General features: G+C 33.2%; 1 protein-coding gene and 2 pseudogenes across 1 annotated transcript; 2 read left to right on the forward strand and 1 right to left on the reverse strand.

Annotated features, from left to right (window-relative positions):
• Positions 1-200: 200 nt before the first annotated feature.
• On the forward strand, positions 201-1,073 carry LOC107059737 (uncharacterized mitochondrial protein AtMg00810-like). Its single transcript, XM_015306564.1, has one exon. The coding sequence runs from the start codon at positions 201-203 to the stop codon at positions 1,071-1,073; it is 873 nt and encodes a 290-aa protein (XP_015162050.1).
• A 6,223-nt stretch (positions 1,074-7,296) lies between these two features.
• LOC102597771 (polyubiquitin-like) lies at positions 7,297-8,132 on the reverse strand (annotated as a pseudogene).
• Positions 8,133-9,390: 1,258 nt separating this feature from the next.
• LOC107060837 (F-box protein CPR30-like) lies at positions 9,391-10,596 on the forward strand (annotated as a pseudogene).
• Positions 10,597-15,626: the final 5,030 nt, after the last annotated feature.

Raw genomic sequence — 15,626 nt, forward strand, 5'->3', positions numbered from 1 at the left:
ATTGAGTGGTACAAAGCTCGGCTTGTAGAACATGGATTTCATCAGCAGCCTGCATTGATTACCAAGAGACATTTAGTCCTGTTGTTCGTGCTACTACTGTTCGTATTGTACTTTCTTTGGCTATTTCTTTTTCTTGGCCTATTCGTCAGTTCTATGTTAAAAATGCCTTTTTGCATGGTGTTCTTACAGAGGAAATCTTTATGAAACAACCTTCTGGCTTCATACATCCAGACTTTCCTCACCATGTCTGCAAATTAGCTAAAGCTATTTATGGTCTAAAACAGGCTCCGCGTGCATGGTTTCATCGCTTTAGTACATTCCTTCTTTCTCATGGTTTTATTTGCAGCAAATCTGATGCTTCAATGTTTATTCATCGTTCCTCATCAGGTATTCTTATTTTATTACTTTATGTTGACGATATTATTCTCACTGGCAATCATTCTTCCCTCCTTAATCGGTTCATTAGTCTTTTTTCCCGTCAGTTTGCTATGAAAGACTTAGGTGATCTCCATTATTTTCTTGGTGTTCAAGCTGTTTGCTCATCTCATGGTCTCCATTTATCTCAGCAGAAGTACATTTCTGATTTGCTTCTTAAGTTTCACATTCATACATGTAAGCCTGTACGTACCCCTATTGCTTTTCATAGTTCTGTTTCTCTCATGGATGGTGAATTACTTTCAGATCCTAGTGAATATAGGAACATGGTGGGTGCTCTTCAATATTTGACTATGACTCGTCCAGATATTGCCTATGCTGTCAATGTTGTATCTCAGTTCATGCATGCTCCTCGTACTACTCATTTGCATTGCGTGAAGCGCATTTTCAAGAATTTACAGGGTACTCTTAAGTATGGACTGTTCTTGCGTGCCTCTTCTTCAATTTCAATGGTGGTTGCTTACTCTGATGTTGATTGGGCCGGCTGTCCCGATAGTTGGCGTTCTACTATTGGGTTTGCTGTCTTCTTGGGTTCCAATTTGATTTCTTGGCGTGCAAAGAAACAACCAACAGTCTCAAGATCATCTACAGAGGCCGAGTACAGTGCTATTGCTTATACTGTAGATGAAACCTCTTAGATTCATCATATTCTTTGAGAGCTTGGTCTTTATCTTCGTGAACCAGTTCGAGTGCTTTGTGACAATGTTAGCTCAACATACATGTCTCGTAATCTAGTGTTCCGTGATCGCTCCAAACATATTGATGTTGATTTTCATTATGTTCGTGACAAAGTACCTCAAGGTGATTTGGTTGTCCAGTATGTGCCTTCTCGTTTGCAATTAGCTGATGTCTTTACAAAGGGCATACCTTCATCTCAATTTTGCTTTTTACGTGACAATCTGTCCGTAATGTCATCTCGTCCAGATTGAGGGGACATATTAGGACTCCTAGTCCAATATTCCTAGTCTAGTACTTGTAGGAGTCTTATAGTTTGAGTTATGTTATATTATGTCTCTATGCACTTGTACAATATAAATATATTTGATAATGTATACAGGCTCTCCATGCCGTGAGTTATTTGTTACAATAAGAATAATGGTCATAAAGGTGGAGATTATCTTCATAATGGAGGGAAGTAATGGAGATAATTGGTGAGAGTAACTTCTTGGTGTAGTGGACATCCACACTATAATATTTTATACTCCCTCTGTTTAAAAAGGAATGATTTAGTTTGACTTGGAACGGAGTTAAAGGAAAGAAATAAGACTTTTTAATCTTGTGGTTTTAAATTAAAGTTATGTCAAATGTACCAAAATGTCCTTTAATCTTGTGGCCTTAAACATGTCAAGTGGAAAGTTAAAGTTAAAAAATTATCAAAAAAGGAAATGGGTCATTCTTTTTTAAACAGACTAAAATAAAATTGGGTCATTCTTTTTTAAACAGAGAGAGTAATAAATAGCACAATACACAAGTGGAATGTGCACTTTAATGAAGAAAAAGATTGTTCAAGATAAACATTAGCATATATACAGCTCAAACATTAACCCATTCAACAATTGAATAGACAAAAGATATTTAAAATATTATAACTAGATAAAATATTTATTGTTTAATGTGAATATATGAGTTAGGGGTCAACGGAAACTGAATCGAAAATCGCATCAGGCAGGGCGGCACAGCCCCCAACCAAGGGAGTTTCCTCCGGTACGGAAATGAAACGGGCGGGCGAAATTACGTGAGAGAAAGAACCTCTTGGTGGTGTCCGTAAATCAAATCAACCTGAGAAAAAAAATCTGACTTGTGATTTGGTTTGACTTGATGATATTGAAGAAAAATATTTGATTATATTGGTTTGGTTTAGTTTTAACTTTAAAAAGTCAACTCGAGACCAATCCAACCCGACATCATATATATAATTTTTAAAAATTATTTTATACATTAAAGTATTTAGTTAGATAACATCAATGGCTGATCGGACGTTTTGAGATGGTGTCCGTGGCTGCAATTTGTGTCTTTTCAGCTGACCTTCCATTTTTAGTAGCTCCATGTTTTAAGTTTTTGGACCAGGTCATTTTTGGATCCACTCATGTATATACTTTCCCTTATTTATTAATATATAATAAAATGGGCCAGGAGCCCTCCTTTAAAAAAATAAAAAAAATAATTTACTTAGATATAATTTATAAATATATCTTATACATTTTTATATTTTTTATCTTTTAACATATTATTTTAAGTTTGACTTAGAATTTTGAATAGTCCAATAAAAGTTATATTCTATAGAGATATTAGTAATTCTAACAAAGATCAACTCAAAATCAAATCAATATTATTGCTAACAAGAAAAATCAACTCATATACGAAGAATGACAATATTTATTTGCAATATTTGTTTTATATGATTTCATTATTATTTTGTTGAATATTTTAGTGACATCACACATATCATATTTTGTGTTTTTTTCTTAAGAAACACCTTAAATATTTATATTTTGGTAAGAGTAAAGAAATATTTGAAACATAAGTTAATTATATATTTGTATGAATACTTTACGGGAAAAACTTTGAAAACACAAGAAACCTGAAAAATCTGAAAAAATTCCGAGATTGAAAAACCCGAATTTATTAGTTTGATTTGGTTTATAGATTTAAAAACCCAACATTAGTGATTTGATTTAATATTAAAAAAAAAAAAAACCAACTCGATTCACGTACACCCCTAAATTATGAGTAGAGCCGTCAATATGGGCTACGCCCGTTGGGCCGGCCTGGCCTAACTCGGGATTTGATAGGGTTGGGCTACGATTTTTGGAGCCCATTTAAGAAAAGGACTTTTTAGCCCGGCCTGAATAAGCATGTCGATTTGTGGGGCTTGAGAAATATGGATAGGGCCGGCCGTGGACAAATAAAATTAATTAAAAAATAAAAAATAAAATAGAAGTAATTTAAAAATAACAAGAGTCTAAACTCAAAATCAGTTAAAAGTTTGAAATATTACAATTTAAATACAAATTATGTTTATAAAATACGTATTACGTAAAATAAAAATTCCCTAAAATTTCTAGGAATCACTACATAGGCCGTAGCCTATGGAATATTGTCATAGTTTTTTGTGTTTTATTAAGATCATTGGAAAATAATTTGGTTTATATTTTTATTTAGTTATTTATGCTTTTACTTGAAATCAAACTTAATAAATATTATAACGATAATTTTATTTGTGGATTTGATTAACAAGTAGTAACACTAACACCATATAATATTATCTTGTCGATATTTATGATAATATTTTTAAATTATAATTTAGTTTTAAAAATTATAAAAAATATATTTTTATGCAAAGAGGGTTGGCCCGACAAGCCCGTAGCCCACGTACTTGTGGGCTGGGCCCGGCTATTTTCTGGCCCACACCAAAAATGGGCTAGCCCGGCTTGATCCGTCAAATTTCAAAGTCTGTATGAGCTAGCTCAGATAGGGTGGGCCAATCCATATTAACAGCTCTAATTATGAGTATTGCATCATTTTGACGAGAGACATTTGATGTTGATCATTTAAAGAAGTTTGACCATACAATAATTCAACGTTAATTTTAACGTCATTTATCTTTATTCTTACTCCTATAGTTATTTACTTAAAGCTTTTATTTTAATAACATTGAAAATTATATAAATTCATATAATATAAATTTGAAATGCATGTGCAATGCACACCTTGAGAAACTAAAATTTAAAAATGGGTAAAATATAAATTACATAGTCCAAATATTGGGTGCCTCGTGAAAATATTCTCTTATATATAAGCCAACAAGACAAAGGTCTGTCACATCATTAAACAATTGTACCAAAAGCAATCGAAATGGTACATTAAAGTGGTACTACTTTCTTTTTCTTGGAAACACATGTCAATACCATTGCTAAGCACGTGTACTGAGAAAATGCACAAAATTTTTAGCCCCAGCACCTTTGCTTCTCAATTGTGTGGAACCAAAGTTCAATTCCTCTCGAATCCTCAACGATTTCGTCGAAGCGAAAATCTCCACGGAAGGCTCTGCACAATTTCAAGTAAACATTATTAGTCTCTTCCACCTTATTTTTTTTCATTTATTCTTGCTTAGATGTTACGTATTTCTTTGTCACCATATTTATGCTCAGTTATTATTTCAAATTTCAATTTTCAATTTCCATTCAGTTGACATAATTGTTGTTTTAGTTTTATTGCTTTATTTGTTGTTTGGACTGTAGCTATTTTGCATGTATCAAATTTAAATTTTGTTAGTTGTTGCTACACATTACCGGTCCTTTTGCTTTTCTTCTCCTTTTTCCCCTCTATTTACAGGTTCTTAAAATTTGAATTCTTTTTTTCAATTTGTTGATTGCAGATTTCTTTGCATTTTACCTCTCTCCTACGTATTATTGATGTCTCATCTCTCCGTATTCAATTTCAAGAGAATAAGAGAATCAGAATTCTACTCCAACACTTCTCCTTCATGAGACTTCATTTCTCTCGGGTTCTTTTAGAGGTAAGTAATCTACTTTCAATGTATTTGCATCTATGAATGTTAAATTTAATTGAGCATAAACAATTTTGATAATCAAAGAGGTTAGTAAAGTGGTAAAGTTACGTTTCATTTGCGAGGGTCATTCATCATCAGGTAAATCCTTCTATTTAGAGGTGTAATTTGTTAAATTGTATTTCTATAGGGAAGGACGAGCATGTCAAGACGGAGAAGCACAAGAAGCGGTAAAATGTTAATTTATCTTCTCTCTCTACTGTTGAAATATTGGAGTAAAAAAATTACTTTTTTGTTGGAGTTGTTGGTATATGAATGATCTCAGTATGGATCTGTATATTTGTGAACCTTTTGGTGGAGGCATACAGTATCACTCATTTAATTTGCTAATAACTTCAGGAACCACCGGTTTTTTTTGTTAAAGATTGATTCTTGCAAGTTTTCTTATATCTTCTAAAAAAGTTCAGTATGAAATACACTTATGAAATTGGGCCTTTTCAAGTTTGAAATTCTGCTCAGAAGGAGGAAAGCTAGAATGTTTCTACATTGTTCTTGACTCTGCCAAATCTCAGGTTGTGGTTATCTCAACCCCATGATGATGCTTTAGAGGCAGGATATGAATAGTATCGTTGTGAGTAGGTACGTAAAGGCTGTGTTTATCTATATTCTTCTAAAGTACCATAGATTTTATTATTTGTCTTGCCATCCTTCTTCTTTTTATCCTCTCCAACTGCGGTGATTCCCCACACTATAATCCGATGAATAACATAAAGTAAGAGAAAATTAACAATGAGATAAACTTGCAAAATATATCAGAGCAGTTATAATTCTGCATAGGCAGGCCATTACAGAGCTACTTGCTCTTACTTATAGGAAAAAAGATGTCCCAAAAATGCATCTACAAGTAATTTATATATTTAATTTTTAAATTCTCTTCTTCAACACTGCTATACTTCTGAACTCTTCATCTTCTCTGCTATGGACTTCCTCGAGGAGAAGTCTAGGAAATGACCCTTGATGAAGAAAGAGAGTGTTGGAACTTAGTTAGAAGATTTGCACTGTAATCCCGATAATCCTGAAATTGAGGTTCCTTATGTATTTTTGTGGATAAGGAATTATCACTAAATTTGTCAAGTGAAGGTTTTCTTCTAAAACGAAGTGCTAATTAGGGATATAACTGAGAATTATGTCAATGAGCAATGTTTGGACTCCTTTGATGCATCATTTTTCTCTGGGAAGATTTTTTTTTTAAAAAAAATTCTTCTTGTTTAAAATGTTAATGACTCGCCGGAGAATAAGCTAAGTAAGCTTTGCTGACTGAATTATAAAATTCTCATGATTTCACTTCAAACTAGACTTTTAAGTGAAGAAAAATCAAGATATAGAGAACACAATGCAATGTGAATATGGTCAAAAAGAGTTTCACGAGCCATTGAAGAGATATGACCAAGAAATAAGTCCTTAGAGGATAGTAGCTATTGATTTTGCAAGATCTTCAGTATCAAAAATCAACTTTGTAACAACTCTAATTTGTAAATTCATTTCGTTTGGTTTTATTCATTTTTTATTCTGTTATTGCAGGATATTGCTGAAATGTTTCATCTTAGTGCTATGAAATTTGCATTTCATAATTTGAAAGATTCAGACCATCAAATGAGGAATAGAACAATTAAGGCGTTGATTGCTTTGGAAGTGTTGAATTATCAGTATTACTTTGCAACGATGAGTTCATCTGCAAATTAAATAAGGATTGGAGAGATGAGGACAGACCTACTGATGTCATTTTAGTGTCTCAAAATATACATGAACTTGAGCTTCCAATTGTAAGAAAATACTTCATTATTCACATGTCAAAACTCATGTAACAAATCTGACTAGGTCCGTGTTCAACAGTTAATGTTGGGAGACATTGTGATTTCGATGGAGCCAGCAACAAGGCAAGTAGAAGAAAGGAGATGTAGTTCACTGGACGAGATAAACGTCTTACTGGTTGGTTCCACACACTTCTGAACAATCTCTATATGCTTCTGTAAAATTCAACTCTTTTTTGCTAAGCAACATATATGTGTTCTTCAAATTTACAAATATTCATTATCTATGAAGAGAAATTATTTATCAAATAGGACTCGAGAACATGAACAAGATAGCAATACATATATCACTTTCTGGACATTTAGGTTGGGCCTGTGTTGATTATTTTGGTTGAAGGTTGAGTATTACAGGTCTGTCTGATCTCTATAATTTTTATATCATGGCTCGTGGGGTGGTCGTACACACTTTTCATCACTTGCCCAATTATGTATTTATCATATGTCACGGAGAAGAAGAACAAGGTGAAGAATAGATTATTTCTAAATGTTATAGTCAGCAAGGGTGCAACCATCCTCCAGCTGCTTACCAGCAAAAATCAACCTCTGCTGGTCTGGTAGGATACCCTCCTTGTCCTGAATCTCCTCCTTCACATTATCAATGGTATTTGAGCTCTCCACCTCCAAGATAATAGTCTTTCCAATCATTGTCTTGACAAAGATCTGCATTCCTCCTCTCAACTGGAGCACCAAATGGAGTTTGGACTCTTTCTGGATGTTGTAATCAGCAAGAGTCCTACCATCCTCAAGCTGTTTGCCAGAAAAAATTAAACGTTGCTGGTGCTCTGGAATTCCTTCTTTGTCTTGGATCTTTGTCTTCACATTATCAGTGGTATCTTATCTTTCTACCTCTAGGGTGATTGTCTTCCCGGTCAATAGCTTAACAAAGATCTGCATACCACCCCTTAGGCGCAACACCAAATGGAGAGTTGATTCCTTTTGAATATTGTAATCTGCTAGAGTCCTTCCATCCTCAAGCTGCTTCCCAACAAAAATAACCTCTGCTGGTCAGGTGGGATGCCTTTCCTGTCTTGAATTTTAGCCTTGAAACCTTCGAGATCGCTTCCAACCTTTTCAATTCATGAGCTTTAAACTCAGGCTCAATTTCACTCATTGATTGATGTTTCTCTGTTATCACATCATCTGTGTTTCCACTGATTTTTTGTTCTTGGTTTATTAACTTGAACTTCAAATGAAGATGGCATTGACACAACAACTGACATAGAAGGACTACATAGATTTGTATTTTCATAATCATCATTAGCAACCTCTTCCACATTGGGCTCCTCTTCTACTCTTGAACTAAATTCTTGGTCCATTTTAATTTGTCATTCACCTTTTTTCTCTTTTTCTGTTTGCTGCAATTACTCACTATAGGCTTTTTCCGGGGAATTTGCTTAAATCATGGCTATTATTTGGTTATGCACCATTTGATCTGTTGCTTCGAACTTCTGACAGGAAATATTTCATTTCTACATGCTTCCTTCCTCTTTTTTGTGCTTTCTGTATTTGGTTTTTGAGTACATAGTTCTGTTTCTTTGATTTCTATTGCCACTAAAGCTCCTTTCATTTCACTTATGTGATTGAAATTGATATTTGTGATAGTACTTTGCATGAGCCATTATCTATCATTTCTATTTTTTTCTCAATTAACTACCACTACTCCGCTATATGTTGAGCTAATAAATGTTGAATCAAAAAGAGTGATATTTTAATTGACAGAATCGTGAAAATTCTGGTTTATTTATAAACTTCCTGTACAATACCTGGGACTGCCGTAAAGTTGTTGTGGATTATATTGTTGATGGTAGAGGTGAAATCTAACTTTCCGATTGGAGCAACAATGTTTTACTCCTCAAGATTCCAGTTGAAATGTTTATTTTGAACAGACTGTCTAACAAAATGATCAACGACAAATGAGTGAGAAATTGAAAGAATCCAAAAAAGTTTATGAAGAAGGGGAAACGATGATATACACAGATAGCTGAAGAAGGAAAATATAGAAGAGTGGCAACAAAGTATTCTCAGTTAGCAATGAAAATTAGCTAAGAAGAGAAGACATTTACTCTAGCAGTGGATATGACTGAGAGAATAATTCAGAGCAATGTAGTAGAGTTGTGCTCTTTCTACTTGTATCTTTATGGTGTTGTTTCTTATTAATCTGATAGAATTTTATTCTTAATAAATTAGTTCAGTCACAACTTTCACTATCGTTTACCTAAGCTCACTAAGTGATTAAACATAGAGTAAGGGTTTATGAACATTGAAATCTTTCAAAATTATATTTAAAAAATAACATCAGAATCAAGTATGTTGGGTCCCGTGCTCAGCACGGGCGGGCCATGGCCGATCTAGTTATTGTAATATGTTAATCGAATAATGTTGCAGTGCCCAATTATTTTTCCTTTTTCCTATTTTCTAGAATTGTTCTTTCAACACATTGAATTACCTCTTCATAACCACATAAATTCGAGATTGATGGGTAGTTAGTTAATGAGGAAATTTTTACCTAATAGAATTTTAATCCACTTCAAAGCAGAGTAGATCTCATGATAATTGCATTTGGAAATATTCAAAATGACAAATGGAATTGTGAACAAATTTCCCAAAGACGTGTTGATGTATCTAATTTTGAAGCTCCCAATAAAATCTTTATTGCGATTTAAATCCATTTCTAAATCATTGTACAATCTCATGCAATCATCAACATTCATCAATCTTCATCTCAATCATACCACTACTACGAATGATGAAATAATTCTCTTCAAACGCTCCTTTAAAGAAGAACACAACCAATTTAGAAATATCATGTCGTTCTTTTCTAGTTATCATGATAACGATGATTTTTACCATGTTTCACCAGATCTAGATGTTCCACATTTGACTTCCACTACTTCATGTATTTTTCATAGATTCATAGGTCCTTGTCGTGGTTTAATTCTTCTAACAGATAAAGTAGATACATTATTATTTTAATCCAGCTACTCGAAATTATAGGCTACTCCAACCTAGCCCTTATGATTGTCCACTTGGTTTCCATCGTTCTAGTTGCATTTGGTTTTGACTCGATTTCAAATGATTACAAGATTATTAGGCTAGCTGAAGTTCGCGGAGAACCTCCTTTCTATTGTTATACTGTGATACAATGGAGAGTCGAGATTTATGAATTGAGCATTGATTCATGGAGAGATGTAGACCATCGCCATCTACCATTGCCTTATGTGCATTGGTATGCTTGTGCCGAGTTGTTTTACAAAGGAGCTTCACATTGGTTTGGAAACGGTAAAACAATTGAGATTCTTGCTTTTGATATAAGTACAGAGACTTTTCGCAATATTAAAATGCCTCATACTTGTCATTCCAGAGACAGAAAGTGTTATGCACTCGTAGTGTTAAATGAGTGTCTAACTTTGATTTGTTACCCATATCCGGGGTGTAAAATCGATCCAGCAATAGATTTCATGGAAATTTGGGTAATGAAGGAGTATGGTGTGATCGAATCTTGGATTAATAAATACATTATTCCACCACTCGTGATCGAATCACCGTTGGCAATTTGGAAGGATCATATATTGTTTCTTCAAAGCATAAGTGGACATTTGATTTCTTGTGATCTTAATTCCCATGAAGTCAAGGAATTGAATTTAGATGGTTGGCCTGAAAGTTTGAGAGTAACAATTTTCAAGGAAGGCTTGACTTAATTCCAAAAGAAATCCAGCATGATACACAACTTCAATAATTTAAAGAGAACCAACATGGGTTGTAGTGCACTGGTGGGAGTGCTTTACCCTTAACTAGAGGTCTCGGGTTTGAGTTCTGGGTATGGAGAAAATTATTTTGGGAGCGCCACCCCCGAATGGGCCCTGCAGAGCGCAATCCAAATTTAGTTAGAGCTCCAATGTGGTTTCCAAACAACGGGTGGAACCAAAAAAAAAATTAAAGAAAAGATTACTCTCTAACTTGTACAGCACATGCACTTCTATGACTTTATTCATTTGGAAATACTTTTACACTCTTCTTTATTCTTTTGGTGTTAAGTAGCTTGATTTATAAACTAGTTTAGTTATTCCTAATGCTTATTGTGTCAATAAATATATTTCCTTGTGCTTAAAATTTTGTATAAGCTTAAATAGAATTTTCTTTTTATGCACGATTGTTAATACTTGGTTTAGTTTAAATTCTTATATTGCATAGGCAAATAACTTCAGCTTTTATAGTTTCTAAGATTTATACCTTTCGAATTTGAAAAAAATAAATATAATTTGCTTATAAGTCCAAAAATAAAATCAAATAAATCCTCAAGTAATCACTCAATTTATCGAAAGTACATAATAAAATCATACATTTATAAAGTCACTAACATTCACATATTTATCTTACAGATTAACTATCGCTAAACCCCCTTACAAGCAGGGGCGGACCTAGGTAGAGCCCAGGGGGTTCACCCGAACCCCCTCGTCAAAAAATTACACTGTATATATAACGTCAAATTCTGATTTTATGTGTATATATATTAAAATGAACCCCCTGAGAACAAAGGACAGACTTGGCTCAATGGATAAGTGGTTCAGGTAGTGCCCCTATGTCATGGGTTCAAGTCCCAATGGCAACATTTTTTCCCCTTTTTAATATTAGCTTTGGAAAATGGAACTTTTGGGCTTAGACCTTCTTCTTCTTTTTCATTATTTTTTCCTTTTATTCCATTTCTTCTTTTTAATTTATTTTTGTTTAAATTTATTAGACACATTCTTTTTATTTTTATATTTTATTCTTTTTATATCTATTATTCATTTTGTTTCGACGTAACTCTTTTTTCATATACGTTTGAATAACTTTTTTTTAAAAATGATGAATTATATTTAACTTGAAATTGAGATAGAAATATAGTTTATTTTTAAAAAAAATGTAAATTAGATGTAATTGAATGAAGAAACTTAAATATCGTCAACGTCCTTTTAAAAATATTAATTTAATAGAATTCATGAAATTTCTTTTATATTTTTAATCCTATTTTAGTGAGATGAAAATTAAACTTATTTGATTTATTCGTTATTTGTTTTTTTTTACAAATTATGACTAACCTAGTAAATTGAACTATATGAACTAAAAAAATTGACGATGATATTTATTTATATTAATAATATGCATTATAATATTAGTAACTCTATTCTTACACACTTTTAGAGAATCTTGACGATTTTTATAGTAATATTTGATTGAATGGATATTAATTTAAAATTTTTAAAAAGTGAAATATAAAGTAAAACATTACAAAATAAAAGTATAAAAAGCACAAGAAATTTTAAGAATGCTCGATGGAGCATGATAAAAGTAAAAAGAAATGTTTAATACGGTATGATAAAGTGAGTTAAATTTAGCATTTAGCATGATAAGGTAAAAAAAAAATTTCCCCGTCTCGCTCCCTTTTTCATCATTTAATTTTCATGTGTTTTAGGAATTAACTTATGTAATACAGTCGATCCACTAAAATTCTTATCAATGCAACTTTGTTCTCGATATCTTTGATTAGCTTAGTCTTTACTTTTATGAACCAATGAAATATCTATGGTTCTTGTACAAAGAGCATGCCGAGGGGCTACTACGCTCACCGCACACTTGCATTACCACTTGAACTTCTTCTTTATACTTCGAACCCCCTGAGCAAAAATCCTGGGTCCGCCACTGCTTACAAGCGACAAAAAAATGTTCAAAACAATCTCTTAACTTTGACACTTGAATTAATATACCTTTTCATTTTGTTTAATGAAAATTGATCTAAGAAAGGCCTATGATATGGTGAGTTGGGAATTTGTGGAAGAGGCACTAATGGGGTATGGGTTTGAAGGAAGGCTTGACTTTAATTCCAAAAGAAATCCAATATGATACACAACTTCAATAATTTAAAGAGAACCAACATGAGTTGTAGTGCACTGGTGGGAGTGTTTTGCCTATAACTAGAGCCCTGAGTATTGAGAAAATCATGTTGGGAGCCCCACCCCCGAATGGGCCCTGCAGAGCGTGATCCGAATTTAGTCGGAGCTCCAATGTGGGTTCCGAACACCGTGGGAAACCAAAAAAAATAAATTAAAGAGAAGATTACTCTCTAACTTGTAGAGCACATGCATTTCTATGACTTTATTCATTTGGAAATACTTTTACAGTTCTTTATTCTTTTGGTGTTAAGTAGCTTGATTTATAAACTAGTTTAATTATTACTAATGCTTATTGTGTCAATAAATATATTTCGTTGTGTTTAAAAAAATTTAAAAGCTTGAATAGAATTTTCTTTTCATGCAAGATTGTTAATACTTAGTTTAGTTTAAATTATTATATTGCATAGGCAAGTAACTTCAGCTTTTACGGTTTCTAAAATTTATACCTTTCGAATTTGAAAAATAAATATAATTTGCTTATAAATCATAAAATAAAATCAAATAAATCCTCATGTGATCACTCGACTTATCGAAATTACATAATAAAATTATACATTTATAAAGTTACTAACATTCACATACTTATCTTACAGATTAACTATCCCTAAAGCCCCTTACAAGGGACAAAAAATGTTCAAAACAATCTCTTAACTAACTTTGATACTTGAATTAATATACCTTTTCGTTTTGTTTAATGAAAATTGATCTAAGAAAGGCCTATGATATGGTGAGTTGGGAATTTGTGGAAGAGGCACTAATGGGGTATGGATTTCCAACTAGGTTCATTGTTCATTTGATTATGACGTGTGTAACTTCTCCTATGTTCACAATCAAAATTAATGGAGAAGGGCATGGTTTTTTCGCTGGAAAAAGGGGACTTGGACAAGGCGATCCCATATCCCCACTACTTTTTGTGCTTGTCATGGAGTATCTGTCAAGAACATTGAAGTGTATGGGAGAACTGTCCGACTTCCAATATCACCCTATGTGCAAGAAGCTCAAACTAACACACTTGATCTTTGCGGATGATCTTATGATCTTTTGTAAAGGCAACACTAATTCTATTTCTAGAGTAATGGAGACACAACACATTTTAGTGATGTCACAAGCTTGCAAGCTAACATGGATAAGTCCAATTTGTTCCTAGCAGGAGTAGACGACTGGACCAAAGATCAACTGGTGAGGAAGACATGGTTCGTCTTAGGTGCCCTTCCTATAATATATCTAGGCTTACCTTTGTCTTCTAAGGGTTGGAGTAAGATGGAGTGTCAACAATTGATAGACAAGATAACATCTAAGATCACTAATGCTTATTCGAAGCAATTATCCTATGCAAGGTAGACTTCAAATATATAATTAATGTTGTCCTTTTCTAAATACATAGCTTTTGGAGTTCCGTATTCATATAGCCTTCGAGTGTATTACAGAATGTGGATAAAAAATGTAGAGATTATTTGTGGGTAAGTACTGGGGAAGCAAGAAAAGTGTCATTAGTTTCATGGGAACAAGTGTGCCTTCCTAAGAAGTTTGGTGGCTTCAACATCAAAGGTAGTAAGCTATGGAATATGGCCTTTGTTGGTAGAATGCTCTGGCAACTCGCTGTGAAGGAAGATGTGTTATGGTTCAAGTGGGTACATGGAGTATATATGAAAAACAATGATAACATATGGATACATAGTACTCCACCATTGGACTCAAGATGGTACTGGAAAAAGGTTAATGCCTTGAAAGCAGAGATGCATATTGTTCATCTGATGCTTACTTGCTTACTCCCGAGGGAAAATACTCACTCACACAGAGTTATTTTGGTTGTCGTAGAGCTACACAATCAACATGGACAAGTATGCACGGTAAGGGAATATATTCAAATACTACCAACATATCAGTAAACAACAAATAAGAACAAGAAAGTACTCACTCATTTCATGGAGGTTGGATATCTTAAACCTTAGACACCAATGCAAAACAAGCTTAGAGGAAATTGAAGATGACGAAGAAGGAATAATTGAGTACTAGAAATTACTCATCGATCAAGAAGGAGACTCAAATCAAGAAGCACCATGTCAGAGTTGACGCCTTCATCAGAACTCAGGCACCAGAGTCACAACAAAACCCTTTGGTTTCCAATTTTGACTTAGGTCGGAGCTATCAAATGCTATGTTTTCTCTCTTGCATTTAGATGTTAATTTTTATTTTATTATGCTTACTTTTTTGCTTTATCGCTATTGAGCCGGTCAATTTTGAGCAGGACTTCTTGTCTTTTATTTTGTGTTGGGTAATTTTAATTGGAAAAAAAGACAAATATACCCCGAACTATCGTCAATGGTATGTATATATCCTTCGTTATACTTTCAATGTCCTTGCCGTCTTATTTTTGGAGCATAAATACCCTTTACCCTAACGGTGGTACACATGTCTCAATCTTAGCAGTCGACCCGAAATTTGTTAAATTTTTACCCAAAAAATTAACTAAAGGAAAAATTAGCAATTAAGTCATAATACCTAACATAATTAGTCAAAATAACAACACTTTAAAATATTTATTTAAAATGGCAGAATGACAATATTTTTATAAAATAATATGTATTCAGATTTTAGTATTTTAAATTAATTTTATTTATGGAAAGAGTCCTATATTGGACCAAATTATATACCAATAATCGTTTAAAGTGAAAAATAATAATAATTAAACCAATACCATTAACCTTTTTACATCACCATTCACGTTTCTTCCCCACCTTTCACGTTTCAAGTTTATCTTTCTTCAAGGTGCTAAATTGTTGTTCATCAAGAATTTTTTTTTATTGTTAAACGAAATCTCTTTATTAATTCAAGCAGATTTCTCGGTTGGCAAGGTAATTTTCATTATCCATTTTGATT

This window comes from Solanum tuberosum, unplaced genomic scaffold (assembly GCF_000226075.1).
Source record: "Solanum tuberosum cultivar DM 1-3 516 R44 unplaced genomic scaffold, SolTub_3.0 scf00001, whole genome shotgun sequence".
NCBI lineage: Eukaryota > Viridiplantae > Streptophyta > Magnoliopsida > Solanales > Solanaceae > Solanum > Solanum tuberosum.

Coding starts and splice junctions, on each gene's coding strand:
- LOC107059737 (XM_015306564.1), top strand. CDS start 201: ATGAAACAACCTTCTGGCTTCATACATCCAGACTTTCCTCACCATGTC.